Here is a 27511-nt window from a genome sequence, read left to right as displayed (position 1 = left end):
TGGTTGTTGTAACTTGAAGCCTTCGAACATTTCAAACAGTTCTTCAGTTACAACTTTCTCAATCATACAGAGTACTACACAATGATGTCAAAATATCTTTGTCATAGAAACTCTTGATAGACCAAAATTAAAAACAGATTTAAGTTAGCTGTATTCTGAAAATAGTTCCTTTGTCTGTGTGTAGGAAGAGAAACAACACAGGAATACCATCTGGACATCGCTATTGCTTTCAAAGGGAAGTGGCACTTTGGTCTTGGGACTATTTAATCATAAACTAATCGGATCAAATTTTTTTGGCTGGTACTTGCGGCTTGAAACAATAACATATGCGCATTTGCAACTGTGGGAGAAGGTGAACTCTTGCATGCTGATCCCATCAAAGGAATGTCACACCAGATGAACTTGCAATCAGCTTTTTTGTTTCGGCCTGGTAAACAACCAATGCCAGCCTAGGTGCTGCTATTTACACTTTATCCATTTGAGTGGTAGAAATAAACATTCAGATACCAGAAATCTGAGAAATAATCTGGTACAGGAAAAACTCAACCGGCAAAATTCCGGAGTAGGTTCAGGTAAGTTTTACTATATATTAGTGGCCATGTAACCGGGGTTCCTGCACCTGTGGCCGTGCAACAGGGACTCCTGGATCTGTAGCCATGTAACCGGGACTCCTGCACAAGTGCCGTGTAACCGGGGCTCCTGCACAAGTGGCCGTGTACGGGGCTCTCGTACCTTGGTAAGTATACCTCTCTGTAATCCGGACTTTTTGATCAACCGGCACCACGCTGGCCCCGTCGGTGCCGGATAAAAATGAGTTTTCTGTCGTTAGTTAGCCTGTCAAGAGAACATCTGGATAGCTGTCCTAGTGTGTTTGCCTGTATCCACCTTGTGGTAGTGGAAGGGGCTATATGGAGCTGAAATGCCCAAATTATATTCATCCAAGCTCAGTTAAATGATTCTGAAAGGACACAGATATCTTGGAGTTTAGATACAGTTTATTGTGCAATTCAAGCATTTTATTGCTGACTATTTTGTTTCTGTGCAATCATATTTCCTGTAAATAAATTCTACTATTTTAGACTGAATATTATGGTCCATCAGCATGGTGATTCCTGTTTTTCAGAGCGGGCAGATGTGTGCGGTGGGCAGGCTGCATAATCTCCTGTGCGAAAGACTCCAATAAAAGGGTAATTATGGTTAGGCATGTGGCACAAAGTTACAAATTTCAGATGGTAGGAGATGTGGGCTTGGTTGTGAAATCTTTCTGCTGTGAACACAAATAAAAAGAGCTAGGAACTGTGAACAGATATTTTTGTAAATCAGTTGGGGGGGGGGGGGCGGGGGTGGTGGAAACTGCCATAGCAAATTAATCTTGGGCAAAAGCTATTTAGCTATTTCTTCTACCAATTTGCTACACCAGTAGAGAGTGCTTACTGTGAAATCCCTTTTGGACTTCTACCTACAAGACCCTACGTAAGGCAGCGTGTTAGCAGCTTGACTGAGAACTATGAAAACTTGCTCTGCACATGTGATGAACTTGATTTTTTAGCTACTGCTAGAGACCAAACCTAAAGTTAACCCGCTATGGTATGTAGCCCAAACAAATGTTCTGTTCCATGTCACTGTTGCAAAAAATGTGTCAACTTCCTTCTAGAAACCTTTCTCACACTACAGGAAACTTTGTGCTATCCGGCACCGACGGGACCGAGCTGTTGCCGTTCCCTCAAAACTGCCAGACAAACCAGCGCTAATGTTGAAGCATACGGAGATTTTCAGCTCCGTATCTGGCAACAAACCCAGCTTCTAAACAGTCGGCCGTACCTTGGAAGCGTCTCTGTAGCTTAGCAACAGCTTCAGAGAGACTTTGCAGAACCTGACTGTTGAAAGAAAAGCCACGAGAAGAAAAAAAACCTAACAAAACGGCTCCTGATTTTTGCCGGTGGCTCGAGCTTGCCGGACATTTAGCCTCCGGATAACACAAAGTTTCCTGTAAATGCAGAATGCTTACAAGACAGTAAACTAATTAAGGGGTTCAGAAGGCTGCGTCTATTTGCAACACAAGTGGGTTGGACAGGTCAAAGCCGTTTGAGCTTTTTTCTTGTGGCTTGACATATCCTCAACCTCAATTAGATTATTGGAATTACTCCCAAGTCCTTTAAAACCCAGAATACCACTTCAATTCCAAGGGGGCGATTTCATTGTGCTTAAATGTGGTTTTACATCGACATAATGTTGCCGAAGGCAGGTACGTGATACTCTTCATCAACAGCCGCTATAATATAAGTGACCCAACACCGGAGACCCACATTTTTGAGAGTCTCACCAGTTGCCGCTGCAACTTTAATCAACAGTAAAGGCATGGCACAGGATTGTCTCCCTCTTAGCAATAGTAACTGCCGATCTTCGGCTTTGACTTCAAGAAAAGCAAATGGGGAGAGTGGGTCAAGGAAGTGGTGGTTCTGTATGAGCACTGCTCCCCCAGAACCGCTTCCAAAACACAGACATGCCGGTAGTCTGTTTTTGCGCCCCATTAACCTTAATGTGGGATAACACATGGGAAAAGGTTGAACCGGAGCAATAACACAATCGTATTTTGCAATAGTTTGCGGTAAGTTCACTGGACATTCTTCCTTTCTACTTGGCTCACTTTAAGGCAAATGCTGCTTGCTTGTTCTGTGCATCAGGTCTATGTTATGTGCAATGTGAAACCTAATCTGCATAATCTCACAGCGTTACCACTGACCAGAGATCAGCATTAATCAATGCAGCTACTTTCTATGCTGGCTGAATCAGTTCTAACTGGATATTTCCTACTTTATCAATTTGCTATCAGATAAGGAGCACTGCAAGAGCAAAATATTGTTTCTTTTAAAAAAGAATAATGACCGATCTAATAAAGGGAAGAAGCATAATCCCATTCTGACAACAACAGGTGGGAAGGTAGATCTGAATTAAACACTAGAGAGGCTTATGTGTGTCTGTTTTTGCCTTGCAGTGATTGAATGCAGATGTCAAAACTGCTAACTCACCATACAATCCCCTGTGCTCCCGAACCAATAGGCTTCAAGTTCTGATAGCGCTTCAGGACGGTGAAGGTTGAATCCCCAACTTCCACGCTGTAGAACTGGTTGTCGCGTTTGTTTCTGTTCATGATGTCTGAATTGGTTTGACAATATGCATTCACATATAATTGCTTCCCTCCAACCTGCAGGGATTTAAAAAGTAAATAATTAAAATGGAATAAGGAAATGATGAAAATAATTTAAATTGATCAGATATCACACTTGTTACAGGCTTCGTGTGAATCCTGAAGCAAGTTTACAGTAGTCAAGATACTCCAACTGGAATTGAAGCTATTGAACGAACGTGAAAGACTAGACTGGCTCCTGCAATTAAGCAATGCCTCAATTTAAAAATTCTCATCCTTGTTTTCAATTCCCTCCATGGCCTTGCCCCTCCCTATCTCTGTAATCTCCTCCAGCCCAACAATCCCCCTGCGCTCCTCTAATTCTGGCCTCTTGAACATCCCCGATTTTAATCACTCCACCACTGGCGGCCGTGCCTTCATCTCCCTAGGTCCTAAAGCTCTGGAATTCCCTCCTTAAATCTCGCTACCTCTCTTTCCTCCTTTAAGACGCTCCTTAAAACCTACCTCTTTGACCAAGCTTTTGGTCACCTGCCCTAACGTCTCCTCATATGGTTCGGTGTCAAATTTTGTTTTTTTGATTTCGCTCCTGTGAAGCGCCTTGGGGCAATTTTACTATGTTAAAGGCGCTATATAAATGCAAGTAGCTGTTGTTGCAATGGCTCAGCAGCTTCACACACCGAGCAGCTGAGCCAAACACACCTCGAAGGTTTACGGTTCAATACTCGGTCTGTTGTGTTCAGCACCCCCTGACTAATAGCAGAAACACAGTGAAGAATGTTCTTGCATTTCCCTCCTGTGCCTTTAAAGTTAGAAAAAGCAATTGGGAAATATAAATATAATGTATTGAAAATCTCACACCTGCACACACTTAGCTACAAAACTTTACTTCCGGTTGCCACATTTTTGTCACACTATTGTGTCAACTTTTCCCATTATAAATTCCTATATCCTCCCGATAATGGAAACTGCTCAGCTGCAAGCGAACAAGCTAAGATCAGGAGTAGGCTCATCGACAATTTTAACAGACAGTTCGAGCAAAGCAAGTGGAGAGTTATGCCCAGGCTTGGGTTGGGGGGGCACAGTTTAAATCTGTTTTAAAAATTTCTTCCTGCTTCACCAAAAGTCTAATTAATAACAGCAGCAATAATAAAAGAATAGTGTAACTGTGCCCTCTCACCAATGCTGGCAATGGAGCACTTGTTTTGCACGTTCCAGCTCCTCAGCCTGAACTGCAGAGAAATTCCTACGCTCCAACCAATTCTACGCTTCCCAAATTGCCGTCCATTTTGCTATTTCAGTATAAATAATATGAAATCAAAATATGCAAAACCAAGATCAGACTATAACTTTAAAATGGAGACTGAATTACATCTGTGCACGCTAGTCCAAATATACCCTTATCGCCTGTCACTTCAATTCTCCGCTCCACTCCGACCTCTGTCCTCCGCCTCCTACATGGTTCCAATGAAGCTCAACGTAAGCTCGAGGAACAGCACCTCATCTTTCAATTAGGCACTTTACAGCTTTCCGGACTCAACATAGAGTTCAACAACCTCTGCCCCCATTTTTTGGGACAGCAGCTGTTGATTCTGCTATTCCCATTTACACCTCCTTTAGACCCATCTTTTGTTTCTTTACTTGTCCCATTACCACCCACTTTTGCCTTGCACCATCACCCGTTTTGTCATTCAATCTCTCCTGCCTTCCACCCTATCACAGACCTTCCCTTTTGTTCTTCCCGCCCCTCCTCCTTTCCCTGCCCCTACACCTGTTTAAAACCCGTTTCATCTCTAACATTTTCCAGTTCTGATGAAAATTCATCGACCTGAAACATTAACTCTGTTTCTCTCTCCACAGATGCTGCCTGACCTGCTGAGTATTTCCAGCATTTTCTGTTTTTATTCCAAATATACCCGTGTCTTCTACATTTAGCCTCGACTCCTCCATGTGCAACACTTCAGGAGATCGAGAATTAATATGACTAATTTATGTATATATTTATATCATTGGCAAGGTAAAAGACTAGATTGGTAAGCCAGTGCATGCACTCTACAAGGTACAGCAGGCACCTAACTTTAAATCCAAGGACCGCAAGCTGGAAGTGCAAGTTAGAAAAGTAGTCAGCAAAACTAGTAGGGAGCAGAAACAAAGGCCAACAGTAAAGAGGGTCAAAGTGCAGAAAAATATTAAACAGGCAAAGTTGAAGGCACTTTATCTAAATGCACATTGTATTCACAACTAGATGGATGAATTAATGGCACTAATAGAAGTAAATGGGTATGATGTAATTGCCATTACAGAGACATGGTTGCAGGGTAACCAAAGCTGGGAACTGAATGTTCCAGGGTACTCAACATTTAGGAAGGACAGACAAAAAGGAAAAGGAGGTGGCGTAGCGCTGTCAATAAGGGATGAGATCGGTACGGTAGAGATAAAAGATCTTGGCTCGGCAGATCGTGATGTAGAACTGGAATCAGTTTAGGTGGAGCTAAGAAACAGCAAAAGGCGGAAAACATTGGTGGGAGTTGTGTATAGGCCATCAAACAGTAGTGGCAATGTAGGGCACAGTATCAATCAAGAAATTAGAAGTGCATGTAACAAAGGCAATACGGTAATCATGGGGGACTTTAATCTATATATTGACTGGGCAAATCAAATTACCACTAATGGTGTGGAGGATGAATTCTTGGAATGCATGCAAGATGGTTTCCTGGATCAGTATGTGGAAGAACCAACCAGGGAACAGGCTATTCTGGATCTGGTGCTGTGTAATGAGAAAGGACTAATCAATAATCTTGTGGTAAAGGGGCCTTTAGGGACAAGTGATCATAATATGATTGAATTTTACATTAAGTTTGAGAGTGATGTAGTCCAATCTAAACAGAGAAAACTATAAGGGTATGAGGGACAAGTTGGCCATGGTAGATTGGGAGACTACACTAAAAGGTATTAAGGTGGACATACAATGGCTAACATTCAAGGAAATAATGCATAATTTGCAACAAACATACACTCCTTTAGGGCATAAAATCCCAAAAGGAAAAGTGATCCAACCATGGCCAACAAAAGAAATTAAAGCTAGTATTAAGTCAAAGGAAGAAGCTTATAAAGTTGCCAGAAAAAGCAGTCAGTCTGAGGATTGGGATCTTTTTAGAAATCAGCAAAGGGGGACCAAGAAATTGATAAAGAAAGGGAAAATGGAATATGAGCACAAACTAGCAAAAAATATAAAAATGGATTGTAAAAGCTTCTATAGGTATGTAAAAAGGAAAAGACTGGCAAAGGTAAATGTAGGTCCTTTACAGTCAGACGGGAGAATTTATAAATGGGGAATGAGGAAATGGCAGAGAAATTAAATAAATACTTTGTTTCTGTCTTCACGGAGGAAGACACAAAAAACCTCCCAGAAATACAAGAAAACCAAGGGTGCGGTGAGAATGAGGAACTTAAAGAAATTACTATTAGTAAAAAAAACAGTACTAGCAAAATTAATGGGACTAAAAGTCGATAAATCCCAAGGACCGGATGACCTACATTCTAGGGTTTTAAAAGAGGTGGCCTTTAGGATAGTGGTCGCATTGGTTGTCATCCAAAATTCTATAGATTCTGGAACGGTTCCTGCAGATTGGAGGATAGCAATTTAAAGAAAGGAGGGAGAGAGAAAATGGGGAACTACAGACCTGTTAGCCTCACATCAGTAGTTGGGAAAATGCCGGAATCTATTATAAAAGATGCAATAACTTGTCATTTAGAAACTAAAGATTGGGCAGAGTCAACATGGATTTATGAAAGGGAAATCCTGTTTAACAAACCTATTGGGAGTTCTTTGAGGATGTAACTAGTGGAGCAGACAAAGGGGAACCGGTAGATGTGGTGTATTTGGATTTTCAGAAGGCCTTCGATAAGGTCCCACACAAGAGATTGGTGAACAAAATTAGGGCACATTGAATTGGGGGTAATATACTAGCATGGATTAAGAATTGGTTAACAGACAGAAAACAAAGAGTAGGGATAAACAGGTCTTTTTCAGGATGGCAGGCTGTGACTAGTGGGGTACTGCAAGGATCGGTGCTTGGGCCCCAGCGATTCACAATCTATATCAATGATTTGGATGAGGGGACTAAATGTAACATTTCCAAATTTGCTGATGATTCAAAGCTAGGTGGCAGTGTCAGTTGTGAAGAGGCTTCAAGGGGATCTCAACAGGCTTAGTGAGTGGGCAAGAACATGGCAGATGGAAATATAACGTGGATAAATGTGAAGTTATCCACTTTGGTAGAAAAAACAGAAAGGCAGAGTATTTCCTAAATGGTGAAAGATTGGAGAATGCAGATGCTCAAAGGGACCTGGGTGTTCTTGTACATGAGTCACTGTAAGTGAATGTGCAGGTGCAGCAAGCCATTAGGAAGGCAAATGGTATGCTGGCCTTCATTACAAGAGGATTTGAGTACAGGAGTAAAGAAGTCTTACTCCAATTATATAGGGCTTTGGTGAGACCACACCTGGAGTACTGTGTACAATTTTGGTCTCCTTACCTAAGGAAGGATATACTTGCCATAGAGGGAGTGCAACAAAGGTTCACGAGATTGATTCCTGGGATGGCGGGACTGTCGTATGAGAAGAGATTGAGTAAACTAGGCCTGTATTCTCTTGAATTCAGAAGAATGAGAGGGGATCTCATTGAAGCATACAACATTATTACAGGGCTTGATAGGGTGAATGCTGGGAGAATGTTTCCCTTGGCTGGGGAGTCTAGAACCAGGGGCCACAGCCTCAGGATAAAGGGTAGGCCATTCAGGACTGAGACGAGAAGAAATTTCTTCACAGAGGGTGGTGAATCATTGGAATTCTCTACCCCAGAGGGCTGTGGAGGCTCAGTCATTGGTATATTCAAAACAGAAGTCGATAGATTTCTGACTAGTAAAGGCATCAAGGGATATGGCGATAGGGCCGGTGAATGGAATTGAGGCAGAAGATCAGCCATGATCGCATTGAATGGCGGAGCAGGCTCGAAGGGCCAAATGGCCGACTCCTGCTCCTATTTCTTATATTCTTGTGTATATGGCTCAAGACCAGCCTAAATTTCCATCACCAGATTTGGCTATACCACCTCAAACTACAATTCTTCTCCCAGTTATGGCCAAATGCTATGACTCCAGGATCATTTTGGAGACCAAACACAAGCCCAAACTCCTCCTCTCAACCACAATCCACTTTATTTGTGCTCCTGCCCACCCATTCCTTAACTTTGCCATGCACAAAGCACGTGGACTTCTCGCTTCCAAAACTGAGGCTATTGGCTCAGTTGCCCTCGTTTCCTTTGGCCTTAGGATAGACGTATTTAAAATATTTACTGCTTATATCAAAAGTGCTCTGAAGCTTTTAGAATTATAAAAATGAGATGTGTTACAATAAGCTGCACTATCTGAATAGAGCAATGGTGCTTCTAAAGGTTGTATCTGCTGCACTGCACCACTTTCAGCTGGTTGCAATAGATGGAGTTTAAACAAGCCAACAAAAAAATACCGCTTTATATTCATATCGTCAGCTACTGGTGGTACATTGTTAAAAGCACCTTAGCGTAAAATGCTACAACAGCTAGAAATACCGCAAGCAGCATTAGGGCTTCCAAAGAATCCTAAGAGCTGCAGGTATAATTATATCACTTGAATCTACAGCAATTTAACAAACAGGCTGAACGATAATGGATAGTTGGCACCATGAAAAATGGGATCTGCTTGTTCACCACTCAAATTTTTTGTGACTGATAATGACAAAGATGCCGCATATCATATTAAGTCATGAGCCCGTAGAACCACACAGCACAGACGGAGGCCTTCAGCCCATGATGCGAGCTCCTGCATTTTGTTACAGCAAATCGAAAACCAAAACCACTCTGATCTTTCCCCATAGCCCTGCGTCTTCCTCAGCTTCAAGTAAGTATCTACAGATCTCTTAAATGATGCAATGGTCTTTGGCTCAACTATTCCCTGTGGCAAAGTATTTATCAGAATCAATCAGTCCTAAAAGATACGCCATCTTCACATCACGAGCTCCAACTGCTTAGAAACCTGAAGCTGCTGGTTCTCTCAACAGGAACTACACACAATTTCCATTGTTTTGGAGTCAGTGAGATACACTGATGAGTGAGCACCTATAACAAGAGCGGATTCTATGCAGGAGAGCACGACTTACACTGTCAATTTACAGAACCGTGACACCATCCACTGCAGAGGTCAGCCACAGAGCTGCTCAGACACCACCACTTTACACAAGTCAGGAGACCGATTCAAACTCCAGAGTGCTTGCTCCAAATGTCATTATTATAAAACGAAAGCTTGCTTGCAGCTGGTTAGAAGGCCATCTTAACTGAAATGACAGGGTCTTCACTATTGTATACTCGCACGCAATGTGCTTTCTGCCAAGACATCAATTTTATCAGCCACAACTGTCATTGGTTAACAAATGCTGCTTTCAACATTCGAACTCTGGATCTCAAACTTAGCTAAATATAGAAGCTAAATATTTGACGTTCTATTAGTAGTAGGCTATGGACAATGGTGTAGAAATTTAACAATCCACAGCTGAGTGATGGCCAAAGTGCTAGAACAATTGAACACGAGATTGAGTGATAACCAGAACTGTGCCTAGAAAACCACGGCAGCATGAGAAAACAGGAGGAGGAGAGAGAAAGCTGGCCGGCTGCAACTTGCCCCCTGTAATCCCCTGGGTTAAACAGAAAATATTTTAAAATAGTGCACTGGGCCATGCAATAACTTATGCTGGGAGGACGTACTTGAACAAAATACCGACTGGGACCAACTAAGCACAGAAGAAAGTCACTTGTTGAATAAGTTGAAGATCAGACATCAACCTACCAAAGTTGAACAGAACACACAAGGCGAAAAGGTACCCGTCAACTCTACCTGTACACAACTACAAGCCCACATCTATGCTCTCTTATATAAGCGCTCACCTTAATGAAAAGTTTTCCCCTCCATCCTGTTCTAACCTTTGGAAACCAATAAAGACCGTCAAAAAGAAACTTGCTGTGCGCCTCCTAACTTAGTGAATGGATTAGCAATCCATCACTCGATCAGGCTGAACCACATCAAGCGCCATCGGGTCTCACTCGTCTTTGCCAAGATGAACTTTGGCTTCTTTTCTCCTCTACCAACCACTCCTTTAACCCTTCTCCCCGCCCCCCCTCCACCCTCACCTCCAACAAGGAGTTCATGAGTTCATCACCAAGATTGAAACCATCCATTCAACTACCTCTGTCACGACCCTCACTCCTCCTTTTCCACCAAACCAAATCTTCCCCCAGGCTCCTGCTGCCCTATCCCTGAACGTCCGTCTTTCTCGAGTGTTGTTTCCATCTCCCCATATCCATTCTCCAAGCTTATTTTGTCCACGAGACCAAACTCCTGCTCCCTAGACTTCACTATACTGCTGACCACGCAACTTTCCTTCCTGGTCACATGCCAGCTGGCATTGGAAATGGTTCCCCCTCTCCTCAGGTACTGACCCCTCCTTAAAAACCCACTATAGACTTTGAAAACTACGACCCCATTGCCAAAGTCCTTGAACATGTTGGTGCCTCCCAAATCCAAGCTCTTTCCCACAACTCCCTGTTTGTATCTCTCCAATTAGGTTTCCGCCCCTGTCACAGCACCGAAACAGCCCAACCAAAGTCACAAACGTCATCTTCTGTGACCGTGGTGCATTATCCCTCCTGGGTTATGAGACATTGCTTGAGTGACCTCAATGCTTATATTACCATCTGGTCTTTTGCAAAGTCACATGTTGACCAAGTTTAGATAGGCAGTTCCTGATTGCATTTAAGTAGCAATGAATAGTACCAAAATATGTCTCTGAAGATGGAAGAGACCTATATTCCAAAAGATCAACTGAGGAGTTCTACAGTTAGAGCAAACCTACTGACTTGTAAATCATTACTTCATGGTTCAACAGAACATTTACTTATTGCCCTACATGGAAGCAGAACAGTTGAGAGAAAAAGGTACTGATGAAAGAGGTGCAAAGTAATGTTGTATAGCTTTTCTTTGACTAAACTGGATAGATTAAAGCCAAGACTCTGGTCTGTCCAAAAACATTTCTAACACTTCCAGACACCATCAAGCTAAGAGCCAGCCTCACAAATATCTGATCAGTTTAATTTAAATACAGCAAGGTTTTCTCTCGCTGTAGTATTCTGACTGTTTGAGCTTTTAGAATATGTGTCTCTTCCATCTTCAGAACCACGATCGGTGCCTTGCCAAGAATCATTCACTTTGTGTAGTTTATTAATACAGAAAAACATAAGAATGAGCAGAATGTGTACAAATATTGCAGAAAATGAATTAGAAAGTAAGGGGACGAAAGCACGTCTCTCCAAACTGCGACGTGCTACAGCTCTGCAAATTCGCAAATTCACTAACGCAGGACGGTAAATAGTGGTTTAAAGTTCATTGTTGAACTGCTTCGCCACTGGTGCTTCTATAATCACAAAAACACTAAAAAAAACCTTTTAGATTCAGATGCTTTAAAAATAAAAGATACATTTCCTCGAATAAAACATAAATGGCAAGCCAAGTTGCTTACAGAAATGACTGTCAGGTATCCCATGTGTATACGGCCTGGGGAGAGCAGGAGGATGCCACTCGCAGCTGAATGTGCTTCTCCTGAAGTTAGCTCCACCTGACAACGCAACAATGGAAGGGACCGCGTACAAAAGAAGAACAGAGCCCTGCTGGTCAGACAGCAGGATGATCGAAGTGGGTGAAAGCAGGAGGCCCACGCCAGAAGCTTCCATCCTTTAACGGTTCATTATGTCCTGAAAGAATTCATATTGCAGTGTTATAATTAGGCTATTTTAAGATACTAGTACAACTACAGAAATAGTAAGTCACTCTAAAGCCAACATGCTGGTGCGCGATTTTCAACTCATCACCTCAAAATACTACCCCCACAACAACTGCCATCGGACCTGTAATCACCACAACTTTGCCTTTGTGTTACACGCTGTGGCTCAAACAGCTCTACCCAGACACAACCCACATATAAAAGACTGAAGCCTATACTCATTAACACACTGGATATTTTCCACAATTCACGTGAATACAAGACAAAAAGTTCACACAAGCCACCATTCCGTTTTACTGGACTCCATTTGGTTTGGGGGGGGGGGGGGGTAAAGAGAGGTTGTGTTCAATGTAGAAATATGAACACATGCTCATCATGTTTTGCTGATCTGATTGACAAGAAATGCTCGATACAAAGTATGATTTGATGAAGGGATAACATTGCTGGTTAATACTGATTGTCGCTAGTCTATAACTAGAACAAGTAAAATAATAGAAAGTATTTTAAGGCAGGAATGTCCAAGCTTTACTCCATTGTACCATGGTCTCTTGAAGCCAGGTATAAAGTTTAAATCCATGTTCCCATTAATTTGCACAAACCAAGTTGGTGCAACTAACAGACCTTGATATTTGTCCTGTAAACATCCCTTTCCAAACCTCCAGCCCCAGAAAGTTCAAACAGGACAAACCAACAGATAAGAAATACGAGAAATATGGAGGACCGAGTTGCCTGGGCTTCAGGGGCCTATTGTCAGGGCTCGGGGCCACTTCTAAGGGGCAAGATGGAGAAGCATTTGAACAGTAACAGCCAGCACGGATTTAAAAGGGAAAGATACTGTCTGACCAACCTCAGCAACCTTCAAGGCCATACAGGTGGATAATGCAATGTTGTGACCTAGTTTACAGTAACTCCATTCAACCAAACCCATCAGAAATGAAACCTGAATGGAAGATGCTTCCCCGACCCGTTCTGCTAAATCTTGTTTGACTAATATCCTGAAACTAGTTTTCTTCATCACAGACTGAAAACAATTTAGTAGTTATCCTTGGATAGTTTTCTGACTGGATATAAAACGCACTTGTGACTTGAGTAATGTACAAGTGAAATTGAAGTTGCCACTTACGAATTTGACAAGAACTTTGTGTGGGTTGAACTGCAGCTATTGATGGCTACCTACAGGACTCGGATTGATCATTTGTCAGCCCCCTGTCGATAGCCATCAACATGTAATTATGCCATACAATTTCACAAGTACCTCTGCATAGATTCCATTCTAGTCCATTTTAAAGGGAAGCTTGGATTTCAGCTACATTGTAGCTCCAGTTATGTACCTTTTTTTAATAAATTAGATTGAAAACCGATTTAGGGATAACCACTAATCGAGAGATTGGAACGGTTTGGAACATAAAACCCCTCTATTGTCTCTCGGCTTATGTGTCAGCTGTGGCTCAGTGGACAGCACCCTCGCCTCTGACTCAGAAGGTTGTGGGTTCAAGTCCCACCCCAGAGACTTGAACACATAAATCTAGGCTGACACTCCAGTGCAGTGCTGAGGGAGTGCTGCACTGTCGGAGGCCCCGTCTGCTCTCTCAGGTGGACGTAAAAGATCCCATGGCACTATTTCGAAGAAGAGCAGGGGAGTTATCCCCGGTGTCCTGGCCCAATATTTATCCCTCAACCAACAGAACAAAAACATAACAAAAAAAAAGTTTATCTGGTCATTATCACATTGCTGTTTGTGGGAGCTTGCTGTGCGCAAATTGGCTGCCGCGTTTCCCACATTACAACAGTGGCTACACTTCAAAAGTACTTCATTGGCTGTAAAGTGCTTTGAGATGTCCGGTGGTCATGAAAGGCGCTATATCTATGCAATTCTTTCTTTCGTAGCTCCATCAGATATTTTCCCAGTTCATTCTGTAGATCGCATTTAGAATGTGACAAAAGAGTTTTTCTATACCTGTAGGAGCTCAACACAAGCGATGTACAGTGAAAGCAGTTGATCCAAACTCCTGTTCAACCAATTTATTTTACTTGAAATTTTTTGGCCAAATGAGGTTTTGCTGTAATTGCTAAAAGCTTTCTGAAAATCCAAAGTCCAACAAGAAATACACAGAATTAAAATAAAGACCACGGGGAATCCAGGATAGCATACGGGACGGGATAAGAAGTTGGTTAAAAAATTGGAAGCAAAGTACTTGTGAGAAGTGCAACGTCAGATTGGGGAGAGAGCGGAGTGAAACTCTGATTGGACCGCTGCTGTTTCTACTCTACATTTAGGGGCCAGATACCAAAACCAAATGGAATCAAATTTGCTGCTAACATTAAAATAGGGAGGGCAGTAAAGATTCACAGAAGGCTTTAGTTATACCACTGGACAGAAAACTGGCAAATGACATTTAATGTTGAACTGTAAAGTATTGCACATTTATTTTCAACCAACGTGCAAAATAACTAGAAAATAAGCAATAAATTGGCAGAGGGAAGCTTAGCAAGGAAGCTGGGAGCGACATTACACTTTCAGTATCCGGGCAATATAGAAAAGCAACACGAGTCAATAGAATGCTAGGATATATGGTGTGAAAGTCTCCAGAGGTTATGCTTGGGCTTAGCAACATAATGGCCCAGAAATTCGGGTCCCAACGGGTGAGTACGCGCTGGGTACTCGCGCGTCGGCCCAATGAAAGTGCCGGTTTCGTGCATGCGCGGGAAACCGGCACTTCTGTTCCCCTGAAACAAGGGGTTGACAGGTGGAACACATGCGCCGGAGAGGCAGCGCGTGCGCATCGAACTCACGTTTATTTCCCAGGTTTTTCCGGGAGGGTAAGTCTCCAGCAGTTACACTTTTAAAAAGCAGGCGCAAGGCCTGCTTTTAACAAGATAAGTGGTGAATTAATTAAAATTAAAACATTTTTTCCACAGGTTTATTATTTTTAAATACTTTAAAGAAAGGTAAGTTTATTTTTAGCCCCGTTAGAAAATGTAATTAATTTTTTCAAAAATTTAAATTATTGTTTAAAAGTTATTTCATGTAATTTATTGTTTATTTTAAAAATGTGATTAAAAAAAAAAATTATTTGAAGTTTTAGTGATGTTTTGGGGCTTATAGTATTTATAGGTTTGACAGCTCTTCCTGTCAAACTTATGAATGAAGCATTCCCTGCTACCATTGGCTCTCCATGGCCCACGTGATCCCAGGGAATGCTTCGAACTAACAGCGCCCCTGGGATACGCAAGCACTGCGCGCCGGCAGTTGGAGGAGGCCCAGGATCGGAATCCCACGGGGGCCCACAGCTCAACGGCCGGCGCGCAAGGTAAGTGCAGGTCAGGGGCTTGCACCCGCAGGAAGCCTCTGACCCGAATTTCTGGGCCATTGATCAGACCACACTTACACTGCCTACTGTGTTCAATTCACAACACCATAAAAAACGTACAAGGATGCAGAGAAAGGGCAAGACTGGTCCCAGGTGGAAAGGGGTTAAGGAAGGAGGATGAATGAAATTCAAGTTCTACAGTCAAGAAATGTGGCAGTGAAGACAAACGCACCAAAATAAACAAAATAATAAATAGCAGGTAAACCCAGAATATTACTTTAAATTAAAAATAATATATTGCTGGTTATGTAAAATTATTTGAGGGCACTGCAACCCTCCATGGCCCTCAGCAGCAGTTGCGCAATTAAAAACTATGCCCCATTTGGACAGTATCCCAAATACCCAGGTCATTTGAATGCTGTGACGTTTAATGTAAAGTACAAGATTTTCTGACATGAGCAAATGTACAATATTGATCGAATGACTGATTAAGTATCTCTTTGTGCATGTATTTAACCATGTAGGATGAAAAATTTATTCACAACTGTGTTTAATAAAATGAGATATATATTTTTAAATCATAAATATATATATCCGTAATTTATGGTTGTCTAATTTCCAGATAATGACAACAAATTACTTTTTAAAATTAAATTCTTCACACTATATGTACCTACTTCATTGCAAGAGTTACATGGGAATGCAAAGCATCTTTAAGCATGACTTAACATTTCGCTTCATGCTTCAGCAGATATTCGCTTTCTAATGCTATGACAACACTGCTTTAGCTGATCTAACTTTACCAGCCTATAAACCACCAAACCAATCAGGCTTTCGGCCCGTAACAATGCACATGGATGACTACAAACTACAGGCCAATAAATCCCACTGTTTTAGTGGGACACTCCAGGAAGCAAGAGGAACATCAAATGTACTATCTGGAGACACACCGGAAGGGTCGTATTCCAGAATCTCTTTTGCCTGCTGTCCTTTCCTAGTCTAATCATCGTCCTAATGTCTGACCACGGGACAGCACAGATGTCAGTCAAAGAGGAAAAAAAGTTTTTTTAATGAATACACTAATATCATTGTGTTACAGTATTTAATGAGCTAGGTCTCCAATCTCAACATAATGAACCAGATCTCAGAGAATTACTGAATGACCTCTATTGGTTTGTTGCATCAATTAACACAGCTTATGGACAATACAACCAGACTGGCATTTCCACTTAAGCAGTTAATGAACTGAGCAAACCATTAAACAGCTGCCCCAAACCCAAATGACTTCACAAAATACAAATCATTCAAGGTCATGCTTACTTGACTAGCTCCCAATATCTATACTCAATTTAGAGATGCCAATTTACTGTATCTTTGATATATGAACCTTCAACGAGTTTTATACAAGCAAAGATCAGCCCTGCTTTTATTATACCAGGGCAGTGTCCTTCAACCAGCAGTTGCCAGTTGGAGGCGCAGAGATTCAGCAGCGACTGCTTGACTCTGCAATCGAATCAGGATAGGCCTCAGACCCTGGACACATGAATGCACATTCACATGACGAACCTTCAGGTAATGCTTCCCAGCAGCTCTTGTCCCAAGCCTCAGAATTTCCTCGTCAACTATATGACGGTCAGCTTCTCGAGGGCAATTAGGGATGGGCAATAAATGCCGGCCTTGCCAGCGACGCCCACATCCCACAAACAAATTTTAAAAAGCTACTTTCAGGGTGGTGCAAGGAGTTTGGAACATAGGAATGACCAGACCAAAAACAGAAGTCTAGTTCACCTTCCACCATCCTTGTAGTCGCATGCGTTGTTAACTAATCATAGCGATCAATCTCGATCAATTAGTCTACAACAGATCCAGACATGACACAAAGAAAACCCCAGTGGTGGAGAGCTTTGGGAACCATAGGAGGAACAGGTGACTTTGAACCTAAGAATGCTACACTTACCACGTCATCTCCCAAACTGGTCATATCCTGTATCCCAGGCTATGAGCAACAGAGGACACCTGGGGATGTGACATCCACCTTGATATCTTGGAGAAAACTAAGGATCATAATTATAAGATAGTCACTAATAAATTCAATAAGGAATTCCAGAGAAATGTCTTTACCCAGGGAATGATGAGAATGTGGAACTCGATACCGCTTGGAGCAGTTGAGGTGAATAGCATAGATGAATTTAAGGAGAAGCTAGATACAGTAAGTACACGAGGGAGAAGCAAATAGAAGGATGTGCTGATAGGTAGGGTGGGGAAATGCTGGAGCATGGACCAGTTGGGCCGAATGGCCTGTTCCTGTGCCATAAATCCGACGTAATTCTATATCCAAGTACATTGCTGCATACCAGGCACATTAACTGCTTAATCCAAGTGCTCACGAGAAGTTTTAGAAGAGATCTGCCTGCCGTAAAGCCTCCTCCCCCGCTAGGGTGTTCAGCCACAGGTCAGTGTAAGCTGGAGTCCTTCCTCCCTCGAAGAGTTTCGGCATTTTGCTTTAAATCCTCCTCACAGCTTGGTCATGGATCTCACACGTGGGCTGAAGAATGCCCCTCTGTCACTAGCCTAGGAGTTCTGAACAATAAAAGGCAACTGCAGTGTGTAGACCAACAATATATTTTCGAGCACACCAAGTCCTCACACAACACAAAAACAGTCAGCATTTGGAACAGCTGAACTGCAGCCTCAGACTAGCCTACAGACAACAGCCTCAGTGAAGTCCTCACATCAGGAGCACTCAACTCCAAACTTAGTCAGATCCAACCACTGTACTTCTCCACAACTCAGGTTTACATTAGGCTTGGTTTGGGTTTATACACTAGGCTTGGTTTGGGTTTATACACTAGGCTTGGTTTGGGTTTATACACTAGGCTTGGTTTGCGTTTATACACTAGGCTTGGTTTGCGTTTATACACTAGGCTTGGTTTGCGTTTATACACTAGGCTTGGTTTGCGTTTATACACTAGGCTTGGTTTGGGTTTATACACTAGGCTTGGTTTGCGTTTATACACTAGGCTTGGTTTGGGTTTATACACTAGGCTTGGTTTGCGTTTATACACTAGGCTTGGTTTGGGTTTATACACTAGGCTTGGTTTGGGTTTATACACTAGGCTTGGTTTGGGTTTATACACTAGGCTTGGTTTGGGTTTATACACTAGGCTTGGTTTGCGTTTATACACCAACGGAACAAACTCAAATCACTTCGCCCTAGTTTTAGATATCATCACATTTTAGCAACGGAAAGATTCACTTTGCGTGGGTGCAGAGGTTAGTTTCATTTGTCTAAATACTATTTACACTGGAATCCATGTGATAGATTCTATTTATCAAAGGATCCAGCAATAATATCAATACAATAGAAATTCCAGTATAACATACATGTTGCCAAAGGACCTGAAGAATATAATTCGATACCTGATTGGCATATAAGCAGCTGGAAACCACTTAATTTGTGAACCATAAAATTACCTTTTGGTTTTTCTTTACATTGTAATCAGATTGAATGCAATGTCACAATATCAACAACCAGCTCTTTGACCAAGCTTTCAGTCACTACTCACTCCGAATACTACTTCTTGACTCGAGATGCATTTTTGCCCAATTACTCTTCTATAAAGTGCCTGGGCACATTTCTTCACATTAAAAGCATAGATAATTGCAATCTGTTGCTGAAGGAATTCCAGAGTACAGAAGCATGAAGACTGAAGGTTCTATTACTGATGGGGAAGCAGAGAGTAGGCATGCATAGGCCGCCAGATACAGAAAAGATCAGAGTGTGAGCTGGTACAGGAAACTTTGGTTTATCCGGAGGTTAACTGTCCTGAATGCTCGAGCCACTGGCAAAAATCAGGAGCCGTTTAGTTAGGTTTTTTTTCTTTTCGTTGCTTTTTTTTCCACCAGTCAGGCTCTGCAAGGTCTCGCTGAAGCTGTTGCTAAGCTACAGAGACACTTGCAAGGTACGGCCGACAGTTTAGAAGCTGTTGCTAAGCAACAGGGTTTGTTGCCAGATATGGAGCTCAAAATCTCCGTATGTTTCAACATTAGTGTTGGTTTGTCCGGCAGTTTTGATGGGACGACAACAGCTCAGTCCCGTCGGTGCCGGATAGCACAAAGTTTCCTGTACATTGAGCTGGAGGATGTTGAGGAAGGGTGAAGCAAGGCCACAGAATATTTTCCACTTGCCTGGATGAGTATAGCTGCAACAACACTCAAGAAGCTTGACACCATCAAGGACAAAGCAGACCGCTTGATCGGCACTTCACCCACTAGCCTAAACATCCACCACCTGCGCACCGCGGCTGCAGTGTGTACTATCTACAGGATGCATTACAGCAACTTGGCAAGGCTTCTTCGGCAGCACCTCCCAAACATGGAAGCTCCACCACACAAGGGCAGCAGGTGCATGGGAACACCATCACCTCCAAAGTTCCCCGCCACATCACACACCAGCTTGACTTGGTCATATAATCACTGCTCCTTCATAGTCACTGGGTCAAAATTCTGGAACTCCCTACCTAACAGCACTGTGGGAGTACCTTCACCACACAGAATGGCGATATATTTCCAATCAGGATGGTATGTGACTTGGAGGTGGTGGTGTTCCCACGCGCCTGCTGCCCTTGTCCTTCGAGGTGGAAGAGGTCCCGGGTTTGGGAGGTGCTGCCGAAGAAGCCTTGGCGAGTTGCTGCTGTGCATTCTGTAGATGGTACACACTGCAGCCATGGCACGCTGGTGGTGGAGGGAGTGAATGCTTAAGGATAGAGGAAGAGAGATAAAGCTGGGTGTCATCAGCAGACTTATCTAAAATGGCCCATACGTGTAGATGTTGTCACCGAGAGTCAGCTTATAAACAAAGGATAGGAGAGGCTTGTACTGAATCTTGGGGCATGCTGGAGGAGATGACTGTGCAGGCGTAGGAGGTGAACCCTTTGAAGGAAACGTGCTGGCTATTTTGGGTAAAATAGAAACAGAACCATGATATGGCAGTATCAGAGAGGTAGACCACAGAGGGATTCGGTGGAGGCAGATTGAATGCTCAACTGTGTTGAAGGTCACAGGGAGGGCAAGAACAGGAGGAGATTGCATTTGCACAAACCATCGTTAGTGAATTGCTCGTTATTATGGGTGGGACAGAGACCAAACTGAAAGAACTGAAACAAGGAATTAAGGGAGAAGTGAGTGATTGAGATGAGGTAGTAGAATGGTGATGATGTTTGAGACATTAAAGAGGAAGAAGTTAGAGATGGGTAGTTGATGAGAACCGAGCAATCAGGGTGAACGTGAATAAAGAAGGGAACTGATGGTGGCAGTTTCGAAGATAGTGGGAAACACAGCCAGAGAAGAGAGTACACGTAGTTGACGATGTCGATAAGCATTACGAGACTCGTTGGGTGATCAGGAGTGGAACTGGAAGGGGGACAAGGGAAGCAGGTAGTGGATATAAGATGAGTTTGATAAAGACTGAAGGAGGAGAAGATACAAAGTGCTGAGGAGTGGGGGAGCAAGAGGCAGAGGCTAAACAAAAAAAAACAGATTTTGGACTCCATTTTGGAGATGAAGTCCATAAAGCTCCTTACCATTGGCACCAAAGGCGAAGTTGGAGAAGTGGGGGAGGGAGGTTAAAAGGAGGCAGTTTGTGGTTCTTTGTAGTGAAAGGATTTGATCTTTGTTTGAGATGGCTTTCTAGCCAGATCTAGCAGTAGAGGATCAGTCTGCTTATACAGTACATCACATCCCCACTCATTAGCACACTGGACGGCGTTTCCCTCTCCCGACGGCGTTTCCCTCTCCCGCCGCCGGCGTTTCCTCTCCCGCCATTGAGGACGTTTCCTCTCCCGCCGTTGATGCAGTTTCCCAGTCCCGCCATTGATGCCGTTTCCCAGTCCCGCCATTGGATACCGGTTCCTACTCCCACCATTGGATACCATTTTCCACTCCCCCACCGTGTCTCAATACCCCTGCTTCTTACTCTCTGTCACTATTATTCAGTGTTGTGTACATACGTCTTGAGACTGCCCAACTAGCAGGCTACTGTCAGTACAGAAAAGAAAGACTTGCATTTATACAGCGCCTTTCATGACCACCGGACGTCTCAAAGTGCTTTACAGCCAATGAAATACTTTTGAAGTGTTGTAATGTGGGAAACGCAACAGCCAATATGCGCACAGCAAGGTCCCACAAACAGCAATGTGATAATGACCAGATAATCTGTTTTTAGTGATGTTGGTTAATCAGCGGGGCGGTTGGGGGGGGGGAGCTGCACATTGCACGACAGGCAACTTAAACACAGGGGAAAAGAGCTACACTGGAGAGTGAACTGCAGTTCAAGTGTCGAGGATTAGACGATAACTGCATTTACCGCAGTAACACACGGTCTGATCTTGCTGTCACATGATGGGCACTGCGCAAGTGGCTGGATCCTTCACAGGTTCTTTCTGACTGGCAATCACTATGGGAATACAGTCTGTTGTTGACGCTGGCAATGTGGGATGTAAATTACTTTTGAAATTTATTCATGAGAACTGCTCAGAATCCAGTAGTGCAGCTTTCTGGTGCAAAATTAAATACACCAATAGACATTACTACAAAACAAATATATGCGTACTAGTCAATCCAAACATATTACACTCCCACATTTCTCTGAAATGCCACCCTGTTTCAGCAGAGGTTGCAACCATTCATTTTAAACAAGTTAATGGCTCTGCTAAAATAGAAGAGAGCAGTTTCAGACAAATGCTTCAAGAGTCTGTAGGCTGGTATAATTTTGAAGCTACAGCAATTACAAATTTCTATCCTTATGTTCTACATTTTTGGTGAACTTTTCATGCTCATCAGAGAGGAGGGCTGTCAGCGCTGGAGCACCCAGTGTCAGCGTGGAGTGTGCCTAGATCAATTACAGCACAGCCTGATGTAGAGCAATGTTCCAGTACTCTGTCCCAACAGGAGTATTGCAACACCACCTATTGATCCAGTGGTTTGCACACACCAGCACACTCCAGTCTATTTTGTGCTTATACTTCTTACTTTTGGGCTACTCTTGGTGAGGTTGCCTGGAGGGTGAATAAATCCTAAATAAGGACACCAAGATCGGTTTGTGTCAACAACTTAAGGTATAGACAAAATAATTGGTTTATGAGGCTCATACCCATAAGCTTGGGAACCTTTGTTACAAGTGGCACTAATGCCAATTTTTATACTGTGTGCAGGGTGCAAACTGACCAAATACATTTTACATAGAGTCCTTAAAGATGGCAGAACATGGGAATTTTCATCCCAGCAAGACTGGATTTTAACCCATGTCCTAGAATTTAAAAGTCAGCGTGTGCAAACTAACCCACTACATTATCCAGCTCCCCAATTATTATTATAATATATATATATATACACATACATACAGGTAGACTATCCTTTATCCGAAAACCTCGGGACCAGCCGTGTTTCGGTTTTCGGAAAATTTCGGATTTCAGAAGGTATTTTATAAGACTGGGAAATTTGTCGGGGGTCGGGGTCGTCGGCGGGGGGGTCGGCGGGGGTCGGGGTCTTGCGCACGACTTACGCTGAACAAAAAAACTTTCGGTTTTTAGAAGGTTTCGGTTTTCGGAAGTTCGGATAAAGGATAGTCTACCTGTATATATATATATATTTTTTTAAGAATGCAGCGTACAGAGAAATTCCCCATGCTCCGTAATCTTTCTCTTCTATATTTCTTATAGTCAAGGCCACTCAATTCTGTAGTTCCTACAAAAAAAAACTGTAAGCTTATGAAAATGGATGCAATCGTAAAACCGTGATCCCCGAGACATCAGAAAGAAACCCGTGTACGATAAACAGTCATTGTGTCGTGGTAAAGCAGTGTTCTCCATTATGGGGGAACAGCAGTAGGCAGGGCAATCGATTTTCACACAAAAACAAATGGAATTAGAAAATGCAATCCCCCACATCACAAGTAAAATTCCAGGTTCCCATTCAATCAAGAGAGAATCTGACTTATTCAGTCACGGCAAACCAGGGGCCTTGCTTAGAATATTGAACTTTGCCAGACAATGCCTCCTGCAGATTTTCAAATTATTTTCAGAAAGCTACAGAAGGTAAATCAATCTCCACTGAAGGGATTAAAATAAGATTGGAGCTCTGCAGCTCTCTGCACCCACTGAACATCTTTGCAGCAAAAAGGATAATGTGACCAAGACCAGACTTTCTGGAAAACAGAATCTTCAATTAAGTGGAGCCCTTTGGCTGGAAAGAATCCTTAAACAAACAGGGTCGAGTTCACAACTGAAAGCAAATCGAGAGCAGGAAATCAATGTATTGATATTACACCGTTTTTCCTTCGGGCGTATTTCCTGGCACAATAATTTGCAGATTTTTACTACCTTAGATCAATGCAGACAAGGGAACGGATTGCCAAGATTAATGGAGACAAGTTATATTTTTCTTGAAACCAAGTACTAACAATGTCATTTCAATTCACCGCTCCATTCCCACTCAGACCTCACCGTCTGCGGCCTCTTGCATTGTTCCACGGAAGCTCAGCGTAAGCTCGAGGAACAGCACCTCATCTTCCGATTAGGCACTTTACAGCCTTCCGGACTCAATATCGAGTTCAACAATTTCAGATCAGAACCTCGGCCCCTATTAGATTTTCATATTTTTTATCCACACTTTTGGTTTGTGCCTTTTCCTTTCTCTCTCCCACATGGCAGCTGTCTCTCACTCTGCCAGCGCATTTCACACTTCATCTAGAGCCATTGTCTGTTTCTTTACCTGTCCTATTACCATCTCGTCTCACCTTGAATATCTCTTAATGTCTCTTCTTTCATCCCCTCCCCCATTTCCCAGCCCCCAAACTGCCTTTTAATCTTTTCATTTCCTGCCTTTTCTCTCAGTTCTGTAGAAGGGTTTCGACTCGAAACATTGACTCTGTTTCTCTCTCCACGGATGTTGCCTGGCCTGCTGAGTTTTTCCAGCGTTTTCTGTTGTTATTTCGGATTTCCAGCATCCGCAGTATTTTGCTATCGTACTAACAGTGGATATTTAGCATGAGATACAAAGTTATCTTGTTAATTCCTTTGATACACCAATATATTAAAAATCTTGTGTATGCACGCACTTCTTGTCCAACAACCGGTTATGATTTTTGCTCACGCTTTTATGCCCCAACATTTAATATTGAGAGTTCCAAGCATTCAGAGTGGAATTCCTGCATGTAAAAAGTTGTCTTTAACAATGTAGTTGCAAGCTCTGGCCAGTAGGTGGTGTCGGGGAGCTAGTTTCTTAAGTGTCTCTCCCAGCTCTGCGGCCATCTTGTATGGAGAAGAGCACATTCATCAACTGGCTATGGGCAACACCACGAGCAATTTGCTACTATTGTATTAGATATGCAGCCCTAGACATAGGCAGACTGGTGAAATGGGCAGACACATGGCAGATGAAATTTAACACAGAGAAGTGTGAAGTGATACATTTCAGTAGGAAGAATGAGGAGAGGCAATATAAACTAAACGGTACAATTTTAAAGGGGGTGCAGGAACAGAGAGACCTGGGGGTGTACGTACACAAGTCTTTGAAGGTGGCAGAAGAAGTTGAGAAGGCTGTTAAAAATGGCATATGGAATCCTTGGCTTTATTAATAGAGGCATAAAGTACAAAAACAAGGAAGTTATGATAAAGCTTTATAAATCACTGGTTAGACCTCAGCTGGAGTATTGTGTTAAATTCTGGGCACTGCACTTTAGGAAGGATGTCAAGACCTTAGAGAGGGTGCAGAAGGGATTTACTAGAATGGAACCAGGGATGAGGGACTTCAGTTATGTGGAGAGACTGGAGAAGCTGGGGTTGTTCTCCTTAGTGTAGAGAATGTTAGGAGATTTGATAGAGGTGTTCAAAATCATGAATGATAGAGTAAATAAGGAGAAACTGGTTCAAGTGGCTGAAGAGTCGGTAACCAGCGGACACAGATTTAAGGTGATTGACAAAAGAATCAGAGGCGACACGAGGAACAGTTTGTGTGATCTGGAATGCACTGCCTGTAAAGGTGGTGGAAGCAGATTCAATAGTAACATTCAAAAGGGAACTGGATAAATACTTGAAGGGAAAAAAATTACAGGGCTATGGGGAAAGAGCAGGGGAGTAGGATTAATTGGAGAGCTCGTTCAAACAGCCAGCACAGGCACGACGGGCCGAATGGAATCCTTCTGTGCTGTATCATTCTATAACTTCTAATCTGCAACTTTAGGAGCCATTTGTTATTACTACAGGGTGGTCGTGTTAAAAGTGGAAAAGCAGACAACTTGGTTAACAGTTCGAAATATACTGTGACAACAGATATTACAGTAAATCATGGTAATGTCCAAATCTATATTATGTATTACATTTGTTTTGTAGGTTAGGCACTCTTCATTTGGCCATTAGCGTCTCGATAGAATTTTCCCATTTTAAAACTGATTGTCGCAGTCTTGCCTACAGCTGCACCCTTCTACTTGATGGAGCTTCACAAACTCCAGATCCCACACCTGTATCTGCAGCATCACTGGTGTACTCTGGAGCAAGTTCACTTTGTCCTGACTAACCATTTCCAACACCACAGGCATAGTGGTTAGCACTGTTGCCTCACAGTGCCAGGGACCCGGGTTCGAATCCGGCCTCGGGCGACTGTCTGTGTGGAGTTTGCACATTCTCCCCGTGTTTGCGTGGGTTTCCTCCGGGTGCTCCGGTTTCCTCCCACAGTCCAAAGATGTGCGAGTTAGGTTGATTGGCTATGATAAATTGACCCTTAGTGTTAGGGGGATTAAATACGTGGGGTTACGGGGATAGGGTGGGATATGTGTTGGTGTAGGGGTTACGGGGATCAGGTGGGATATGTGTCGGTGCAGGCTCGATGGGCCGAAATGGCCTCTATCTGCACTGTGGGGTTTCTGTGATTTCTGTGATCTGTGACCACAGGAGATTCAATAATTACCACATAAAAATGTCAAATCCATAACAGAACTGTCAACTTGAAATAACAACAGAAAACGCTGGAAAAACTCAGCAGGCCAGGCAACATCGGTGGAGAGAGAAACGGAGTCAACGTTTCAGATCGATGACCTTTCGTCAGAACTGGAAAAAAAGCAGGAAATGGAAAGCAAGTTTGGGGGCTGGGAAAAGGGGGAGGGGGTGAAAGAACAAAAGGGAAGGGCAGTGATAGGATAGAAAGCTTGAACTCATACTGACCGATAAGGTATTTTTAAAACACCATAATCTATAAGTAACAGTATCACAATTATTCATTATATTTACTCTGTGTAACTTATGGATCCATATAATATAATTTGGGCAATTACATTAAAACTTAAAACTAAACCACTTACCTTTAGTGCTTTCCACAACAGAATCCTCTTTTCCGTTTTGTTAGATAAAATTACAAAGTTTACACTAAAATACATGGGGATAATACAACTGGAAATCCAATTCCAAAATGGCTCCCTGGCCAAGATTAGGGAAAGATTGGGCCTACAATCTTTCTTACAATAACTACTAGTTTTATTGACAATTATCTTTTAGTGATTACAGTCATTTAACAGCTAAAGCTGACATTTTGAATTATGTATTTTGCAGCACTAGGTGAAGTAACCAATCACAATACAATGTTTGCATATGAATTTCTGTTACCTTCCCCGATTGTAGGAAGACGTCCCAAAGCACTTTACACGGAGGTAAAACAGTAAATGTTGTGCAGAGGGTTGGGGGGGAAAGAGGAGGAAAAATGGAAAATGGAGAGGGTTACAGTGGGCCCTGATGAATGCCTGTTCAATGAGAAGGGTTTTGAGGAGCTTTTTGAAAAGTATGGAGGAAGGTGGCCAAGCGGGGGAACTTGGGAAGCGTTCCAGAGGGCAGCAGTGAAATGACTGAATGAGCAGCTACCAATGGTGAATCAAAGCGATCGGGGGGGACAAGGACTAGCCTGGTTTAAAAGCACCATTCCGTGGATTTTCTTTATCAACCTGATGAGATGGTAGTGAATTTGAAATGTATACTGCCACTATGATGAGATAAACCAGACAACAACTTAAATTTATACGGTGTTTTTAATGAAGAAAGGCATCCCAAGGCTGTTCACAAAGGTGCAAGGAAACAATAGACATTGAGCTAAAGAAGGAAATATTAGGAGTGGTGACTAAAGGCGAAGTCAAATAAATGGGTTT

The 27511-nt window shown here is 42.7% G+C and overlaps 1 protein-coding gene across 1 annotated transcript in view; it reads right to left on the bottom strand.

The window, feature by feature from the left end:
- mapk8a (mitogen-activated protein kinase 8a) overlaps positions 1-27511 on the bottom strand; it is a 115250-nt gene that overhangs the window by 40814 nt on the left and 46925 nt on the right. The window contains 1 exon segment of the mRNA XM_085970361.1: positions 3030-3205. Within this exon segment, the coding sequence (XP_085826487.1) occupies positions 3030-3151 (122 nt within the window). The 5' untranslated portion in view covers positions 3152-3205.

The sequence above is a fragment of the Somniosus microcephalus genome, chromosome 29 (genome assembly GCF_052327205.1).
Source record: "Somniosus microcephalus isolate GS21.2 chromosome 29, FLI_Smic_1.0, whole genome shotgun sequence".
Lineage (NCBI taxonomy): Eukaryota > Metazoa > Chordata > Chondrichthyes > Squaliformes > Somniosidae > Somniosus > Somniosus microcephalus.
This window is presented reverse-complemented; position numbering and strand designations above follow the sequence as displayed.